The 8,197-nt window shown below is 41.2% G+C and overlaps 1 protein-coding gene across 1 annotated transcript in view; it reads right to left on the bottom strand.

Annotated features, from left to right (window-relative positions):
• Positions 1-8,197, bottom strand: part of LOC135684638 (uncharacterized) — a 36,369-nt gene that overhangs the window by 1,528 nt on the left and 26,644 nt on the right. The window contains exons 27-41 of the mRNA XM_089115071.1: positions 7,897-8,074; positions 7,344-7,547; positions 6,869-7,075; positions 6,552-6,656; positions 5,911-6,168; positions 5,099-5,269; positions 4,709-4,951; positions 4,109-4,258; positions 3,717-3,893; positions 3,189-3,431; positions 2,506-2,817; positions 2,048-2,200; positions 1,259-1,407; positions 649-914; positions 131-245 (exon numbers count right to left, since the gene is read on the bottom strand). Of these exons, the coding sequence (XP_088971197.1) occupies positions 131-245; positions 649-914; positions 1,259-1,407; positions 2,048-2,200; positions 2,506-2,817; positions 3,189-3,431; positions 3,717-3,893; positions 4,109-4,258; positions 4,709-4,951; positions 5,099-5,269; positions 5,911-6,168; positions 6,552-6,656; positions 6,869-7,075; positions 7,344-7,547; positions 7,897-8,074 (2,931 nt within the window). The remainder of the gene's footprint in view (positions 1-130; positions 246-648; positions 915-1,258; positions 1,408-2,047; positions 2,201-2,505; positions 2,818-3,188; positions 3,432-3,716; positions 3,894-4,108; positions 4,259-4,708; positions 4,952-5,098; positions 5,270-5,910; positions 6,169-6,551; positions 6,657-6,868; positions 7,076-7,343; positions 7,548-7,896; positions 8,075-8,197) is intronic.

The raw sequence follows: 8,197 nt of genomic DNA, 5'->3' as shown, positions 1-8,197 counted from the left end.
GACATTTTAAGAAAAAGTCAACCAAAGAAAAAATGAAACCAATGTTGAAGATATTGAAACTGGCAAATAAACATAGAATAATAAAAAGGAACAATCATAATCATAGCCAAAACTAAGAGCGCCTACTCACCATTAAGAAACTGTATCCATACCACAGGCTGACCCAGCCACGTGGGCATGCTGGGGGCTGTAGGCTTTGACTGTGAACTGCGATAACATGGGCTGGGGCCTCACAAACTGCACAACTGTTGAATATAGAAAATGCGTTGTAATCAATATTCGCATAGATCAAGGAATATATACACCAAAAATTAAACAAATTAACTTTTCCTCTGAATCTCCTGCTAATTGGCGATTCCTTGCTCACAATTCATTCTCAGCAACGTATCAACAAGATTAATTTCAAAATTGGCACCCATAAATGCGCATAGTCTTGTACACATTACCCTACCTCCCACGATAAGAATGTACTGGAATTTTTCATTTTTCCTAAGTCAAACGATATTCTGTACATCTTGATGATTCTAGTTGAATATTTAGATCTTGATAAAAGAGTTTTCAGATCGTACCCACGTTTCCCTCCACCTATGAACATTCCCTCCGAGCTACGCTATTTATGGCGCAACTAAACTATCTTAATTCACGTACCGGCTGATGTACTTCTCGACGGCTGGTCCTGATGCTGTCATCATTGGCACTGGTTCATTGGTACTAAGCCAGAAACTATAGTCATTTCTTGAAGCTACTTTGCATTGGTTCTTGATGTTGCAGTACAAGAAAGGCATTGTGTTAAACTTCCTTAGGCAAGAGCCTGGTTTTCCCAAATCTTGTCCCTCTGCACGTCCGTTTCCTTGGACATAAAGTAAACTGTATCCGTCCCAAATTTTTTCCATTCCAAATGGACAGGATGGAACCTAAGAATGGAAAAGGATCTTTTGCGATATAGCTACAATGATAACATATAAAAGGTTGTTTGATACACAATTACATTTTTTGCTTCATTGAAAATATCGACGTTTTAAAAAGTAGCTATTAGGAAAATCATGCCAAATTTTGTGATGCATTATGGGTAAAAAAGTACGATGTTTCAGTAGTGGGGGTTGGGAAACAAGCTAGTTTTCATTTTACTAGTTTAAAACCTAGCAAGAGACTTCCTTTTAGCTAAGATAAAAGTATAACTGTCCATAGGCCATTAAAATATGACCAGGCGACATTCCTCAGTAAACGAGGGGAAATGGAAACCTAGATTAAAGGTTACCTCTGTAGTCTGACTGTGTCTTGTGAGGTAAAATCCGAAAGCTGCGGATCCACTTGGGCCCGGTCTTCCGAGTTGTCCTTTCGGACCTGGCAATCCACTTGGGCCTGCATCACCACGTGGGCCTATGTTTCCTTTTGGACCAGTAACACCTGAAATAAACAAGAGTTCATTGCTTCATCACGTCGCAATGCTTTCGAATTTAAATTGCTTTACCATAAAAACTGCCTGGAAATATCGGTGTAACACGACATATTCTAAATACTTTAAATAACGGAAAAGAGTACATATTACATATTATCACGAATTGAAATTTCTTTTTTTGTCTTTTAGAGGGGTATCCAATATTTCAATGTCACAAAGATAGGGCCTCAACAAGTTCCCTATCAGTGGCTCTTGCAAAATTCCAATTACTGCGAAAGTTATTTCCGCTGTCCTTTTGAAAAACGATGAAAAATGAAGTAAAAGCAATAAGGTAGTCTTAAGCAGCCTTTTTAAGCCACCTTATTTATCTCCCTTATCTACTATCGATTGAGGGAGGGCCGGTCTAGATAGAAAGTCTGGCAAGATGTAGCCTGCAGGGTGGTCAATGCCCGGAGATAGCATTGGAAAATAGAGAACAGGCGCGTGCTACACAACAAGATGTCACTATTTGAAAGAGAAGTTGCTAACAATCTCGCCAGTGGTTCTTGACACAAAAGCGACTGTTTATTAGCTTACCATAATCGTTGTTTGCAATGAACTACTGCTTTTAAATGTAAAAAATGATATGCAGTACTGAGTTTTCATTACCTTTAATTCCATTGATGCCTACATTGCCACGTTCACCTTTTGGCCCTTGTGGTCCGGGTGGTCCTTGGAATCCTCTTTCTCCAGCTGGTCCTATGTTCCCTTCAAATCCTCTTAGACCAGGCAGACCCTTCTCTCCCTTAGGTCCTGTAGGTCCTGTAAACAAACAAGATTTGGAAGATTGTCAAAAAATATTTCTTTAAGTACTGGTATGAAAAGTTATTGGAAGATTTGCATTAACATATTTAGATTAGTGGAGCGGAGATATAGAACATAAAAGGCAAATTAAAGCGTGAGCATTTCAGTTCATTTGCTGAGCCACAGTCAGAATGAAATCTCTCGCATAGGTAAAATTGTTGATTTTGTAACAGCTATTGATTGAATCCGACAACCTTGGCGCTGTTAAGTCTGAATTTTTATTGTGGCACTTCGGGACACATCTTTAACGACAACCAAATTACCTGTAATTGAAGCTGGTGCTCCTTTCTGCCCTTTTTGACCTTCACGTCCAGGCTCTCCTCTCTGTCCCTGGTTTCCTTTATCTCCAGCTGGTCCTAGCAATCCCATGTCACCAGAGATACCAGCCGGCCCTCTGGGTCCACTATCTCCCCGTTCACCTTTAGGTCCTTGTGGACCTGGATCACCTCTAAGACCTGCAGCCGGTTCTCCTTTCTTTCCTTGTAAACCTTGGAGTCCTGATGGCCCTGAATTACCCTTTTCGCCTCTAAGCCCACGAGATCCGCTAGTGCCAGTGCATGGAGGTCCAACTTCACCTATGAAAGCATTAAAGCATAATAACGATATGTGGGATTTGCTGAAGGTCTGTAATGCGCAAATCAAAAACAATAAAACTCGAATATATGTTAGCGGTATTCTTGAGGTGCGGGTTAACTGACATTGGCTACATGAAACAACATCCGTAGATTTTGAACCAAATTTAGTAGTTTAGCTCTTACGGGTCTCTTCTACGTATGAGATAAACAAATTATTAGCTCACTCAGACATTGATTTTGCAGCAGAGTTGTTTTGATTAGACTTTTCATTCGTAATCGAACGTTTTTCAACAGTCACGTTTAGTAGGCATTTTCCAGCCTATTGGAAAACCCAGGTTATGTAATCATTCTTTTGAATAAAGGGCACCAACCTCTTGGTCCAGTTTCTCCTTTGGTACCCTTTGAGCCATCTTTACCAGGTGGCCCAACTTCTCCTTTGTTTCCTGCAACACCTGCTCTTCCATTTGGACCCGGTTCACCATCCTTTCCAGGAGGTCCTGGCAGTCCCGGTGAGCCAACTGGACCCTCGCCTCCTTCAGGACCAATGTCACCTTTTTCTCCTCGTACACCTACGCGCCCTGCGTCACCCGCAGGACCAACGGGACCTTGGATACCTTAACAAGATAAAATACATGAGAATGATATTGAATAACTTGAAATTTAACATCTAACAAATCTCGATTTATTTGGCTCAAAAAGAGAGGAATGTTGTCTGAAATTCTAAAAAAGGTTAAGCGAATTATTGATTAAAACGCAACTGGCTATTTCAACATAATTTCAAAACGTCAATTAATATCGACAAAATTATGTTAAAAATGAATCAAAAACAGAAATAATCCCGCTGATCTCAATTCTAAGAAAACATTTAGCAAAATAAGGAACTTTTGGTCGAATCTTACCAACATCACCCTTGCTGCCCTTCTCGCCTGTGTCTCCTCTGTCACCCTTAGCACCCATGGGGCCTATTCTTCCTTTTTCTCCTTTCATTTCCAATAAACCAAGTTTTATCAACTCTGCTTCTGTCAGCGCATAGTCCTTTCCTGGGGTTCCTTTCAATCCTGGAATACCTTTTTCACCTAGGGAGAGAGCAATTAACGGAAGGCATGATTTTTGTCAAAAAACAGCCCATTTAAAGTTTTCTAACGATAGGTGGGCTACTCAAGCAAAGTGGCAATGTGTTAAAGAGAGGGAAAGGTCTAGATGACATAACCCTAGGCGAAGAAACCTTTAAAAATACAAATCCATACACAATACTTACCAAGCTATAAATACAACTTAAATGAATACACACCTTTCTCCCCTCTTTCTCCCTTTTGCTCCTTCCCTTGGTTCCCTTTAGCTCCGTTCGGACCAGGATTACCCTGGTCTCCCTTGTCTCCTTTCTCTCCGGGTGCTCCAGCAAATCCTGGGTCACCTTTTTGTCCTTCGCTTCCTGGTAAACCTGTTTGAAAATTTCACAATTTCAGTCTTGCTGCTTTAAACAGGCTGCATTATCAAGATATGTAATAAATGAACACAATTCATTCCAAAAATCCTCCAAATATTTCTGAAACTCTGGTTGCTGTTCGGGTTCATTAAAAAACTAATCCGAAAGGCTTGCCTCTGAATAGTAAAAAAGTAAGATTAGCCTTCGGCTTTACTCATCCAACTGAAGTACATTTCAACACAAAGTGAATGCAAGTATTTAGAATGATGACAACATCATTAAAATCTAATGTATTGAAACACACGAAAAAGCCTGTATAATCTTTGAAAAAGCCTGTCTACGAAATAATAATATTTGATAAATCAAGCCTGCGAAAAAGCTTATTTTCAAATACCCAGAAAAGAACTAAATAAACTTTGATAAATAGCTGCTTAAAGTCCTTCAATACCAAAGCATTTCTCTCACCTCTGATGCCTGGAAGTCCCGCGGGTCCAATATCACCTTTTGTTCCTTCCGCACCTTTCTCTCCTTTAGGACCGTTATCTCCCTGAAGACCTTGTACACCACGTGGACCAATGAATCCCTTGTCACCCTTTATACCGCTTGGACCAGGTCTACCCACTGGCCCTGTTAATCCAGTTTCTCCCTTTTGTCCATCTTTGCCAGATTCACCTTTCTCACATGTTGGTCCACGTTCACCTTTTACACCTTAGGTACAATGAATGTTGCGATGAGATTTGTAATGATGCTAAAACTTCAATGGTCTAATGGAACTAGAGCATTTGAAGCAGCTATGATAAAAACTACTGTTTCACAGGTCTGTCAGATAATGCTCGGTGCCGTAAATAGGCTTACCTCTGACTCCCTGCGGACCATCTGCACCAGGCAAACCACGAGTTCCCTTTGGACCTACAACGTCACTTGTTGCTCCCTGCTGTCCACGGATTCCCGGGTCTCCCTTCTGTCCTTTGTCACCTTTGCCTCCAATGCCAGCTGGACCCTGTTCTCCCTTCAGACCAAGTGCACCTTAGAAAAAAATGAAGTCTATTGGTATCTATTGCAAATCCAGTCGTCAGATGGCCCCGTTGGTACTCATGTAAACTGAGGTACTAAGTTGGGGATGGGGGTGAAGGGTATGGTGGGTTCTTATTTGGAAGGCATCAATTGAGTGCACTGACGTTTACGGGCAGAACTTGCTTAGAGCCATCACGTCACGCGACAGAACTACTATTAGTGCTGACCCGGGAAGGCCACGAGCTTTACCAATGCAGATCCAAAAATAATTTGTATTATACAATGAAAGGTAAATATAAAGATATGATTTACAGGTCGAAAATTCATACTGTAACATACATATAAATCTTATCTTGTGAAGCTGACTGTGCCGAGATATGACGGTGACATCATCAGAAGAAAAAGACTTAATAGTCTTGTGTCCGAATCACACTATTTAGAGCTAGAATTAATATGGAATGCAACCTTAATTGAATGCAAAATATCTGAACACGGGAAATATATTTTGCTTTGTACAAACTTAATGGAACCGAGCACACGGCGATATGCTTTTCACACTTTAAATATAACCAGCCTTGACTTAGCCTTATCTTGACCTACTTGGGTAAAAAATAATGAGAGACAGCAACAACAAACCAGGAGCTCTTAAATACCTCGGTCTCCTTTGTCACCCCTTGGTCCAAGAGGACCTTGATCTCCATCATCACCAGAAGGTCCCTGAAGACCAACTGCGCCAGGCACTCCCTTGCTGCCTTTGAATCCGGCTAACCCTGCAGGACCTGCAGGACCAGGGGGTCCTTCTGGCCCTCTTTCTCCTCGAAGAGCCTGTCCTTCAGCACCTTTGCTACCCTTGGAGCCAATTAAGCCAGCAGGTCCGGCTTCACCTTTTTCTCCTTTTGGTCCGTCCTTACCTAGAAATTAATTCTACTGTCAGCTTCTGACCAATCATTACTTAGACACTTGATTTAAAGTTGTCTAGAAAACCAATTGCCTTGAAAAAATCACCTTTAAACAACCCATTATCGAAAAACTTTCATAGCTTTCGAATACTAAGCGTGTAAAGGATTCCTTACTTCTTGTTTCGTGTGTTTACTAATGAACGCCGCTTTCAGAGAGCGGCGTTTATTAGAGGGCGACGTTTTTTCTAAATGGTTGGCTGAACGTGCAGCGTTCAAAAGAGGGCGGCGTTTATCAGAGGGTGGCGTTTATCAGAGGAAATACGGTAATGTAAGGCAGCGTAAAACATAAATGGATAACGAGTAAGCGAACGGATGCTTAATGAGTAGCAAAATACCTTTCAGTCCGGTTTGTCCAAGTTTTCCAGGTAATCCAACCCCTGGCTCACCACGGTCACCTTTTTGTCCAATAGCACCGGGAGGTCCTGGTTCTCCTTTCTCGGCTTTAATAAAAACACAATGTCATGAGAACAGAAAGTAAGAAATCAACTTTAAAGGTTGTGAGTAGACTGAACTTTTACGAGCTTGTTTTACAGAAGGTTATACAGAAGGTTGAAAATCCTGCATTTATATATCCCTGTATTTCCATACAATTATTAAGGTATGTTTCAAATAACCTACATCTGGGTGACATTAAAGATACAAAATCAATTACCTCTGTCTCCTTTTTGTCCAAGGGGTCCATTAGCACCTATAGGGCCAAGTTGACCGAGGGCTCCTTTCTCACCCTTGTCACCTTTTCCAGCACTTTCACCAGATGGACCTTGGTCACCCTTTGGTCCGACAGCTCCTATTATACCAGCAGGTCCCAGGTCTCCTTTCTGACCAGATTTTCCAGCATCACCCTTCTCTCCTGTCGCACCTGGAATATCACAGCAAAGTATTAAGCAATTGTTCTTGATCTTATGTAAATGCAAATTTCAATGTTTTTATACTTACGATTTAAAATTTTGCCAGGAATCGTTTTCAAGACATGACAGACTCAAATACTTTGAAGAACATGATAAATTGGATGCTACGCTTTCCGACAACCTTTACCGAGAAGTTTCCAGAATAAAGAGCAGTTTATCATTTCTGCATTGGCAAGCATATTTTGTGAGGTAGCCCCCACATAATGAGAACATTATTACCTGGGTCCCCTCTAGAAACGAAGTCTTTCATTGTGGTTCCAGGAGCACCCTTTCCTCCTTTGTCTCCCTTGAAGCCCCGTTCTCCCTTTGGGCCTTCAGAGCCAGGCTCTCCCCTTTGCCCAGCTGCTCCTCTGTCTCCTTTGTCTCCACGTAAACCTTCCTCCAGATAACCGATATCACTTAGCCGTGCCGCCCAAGATTCACCTAAAACGTGAAAGATTTTTAGGAGTTAACAGAACAGTTTTTAGTACGGTATTGAAAGACTTCGGAGATGAACAATGTATTAGAGAAAATCTGAAGTATACGAATGAACCGTAAAGCATACAAATGTCAGCCAGGTCTGAATAAAAAATAAATTAATTTTATTAGAAAACTCTAGTAGTTTCGGAAGTTCCACGGCTAGCGGTATAAAAATGAATTTATTTTCAGTCTCGTCTTAAAGGACGAACTGACATCCATTCCCTGAGTTAGGGTAATTCAAAAGTACAATGTTGTCCACATCAGAAGCTTTTTGTAGAAAACAAACCGGTTATAGATAATGAAGAATACTTGCCTTTTGGTCCTGTTGGTCCCTCTGGGCCCGTTTGTCCAGCTGCCCCAACTTCACCCTTAGTTCCTTTATCACCCTTTCTTCCATCAATTCCCCTCCCGGGACTTCCTTTCTCCCCCTTGTCTCCAGTCAAACCATCTTCACCTGAGGGTCCCTGGTCTCCTTTAGGTCCGCGTCCACCCTAACATAAATAAATAAAAATCCTTAGAAGTGGAAAACTATTATTGCAAATGTGTTGCTTTTAAAATTTACGAGAAAAACGGATTGAACAATTGGGCTGTTCTTTTTTCAAGTAGACGCTAAA

Source organism: Rhopilema esculentum, chromosome 21 (assembly GCF_057945365.1).
Source record: "Rhopilema esculentum isolate cy_ngs chromosome 21, ASM5794536v1, whole genome shotgun sequence".
Taxonomy (NCBI): domain Eukaryota; kingdom Metazoa; phylum Cnidaria; class Scyphozoa; order Rhizostomeae; family Rhizostomatidae; genus Rhopilema; species Rhopilema esculentum.
This window is presented reverse-complemented; position numbering and strand designations above follow the sequence as displayed.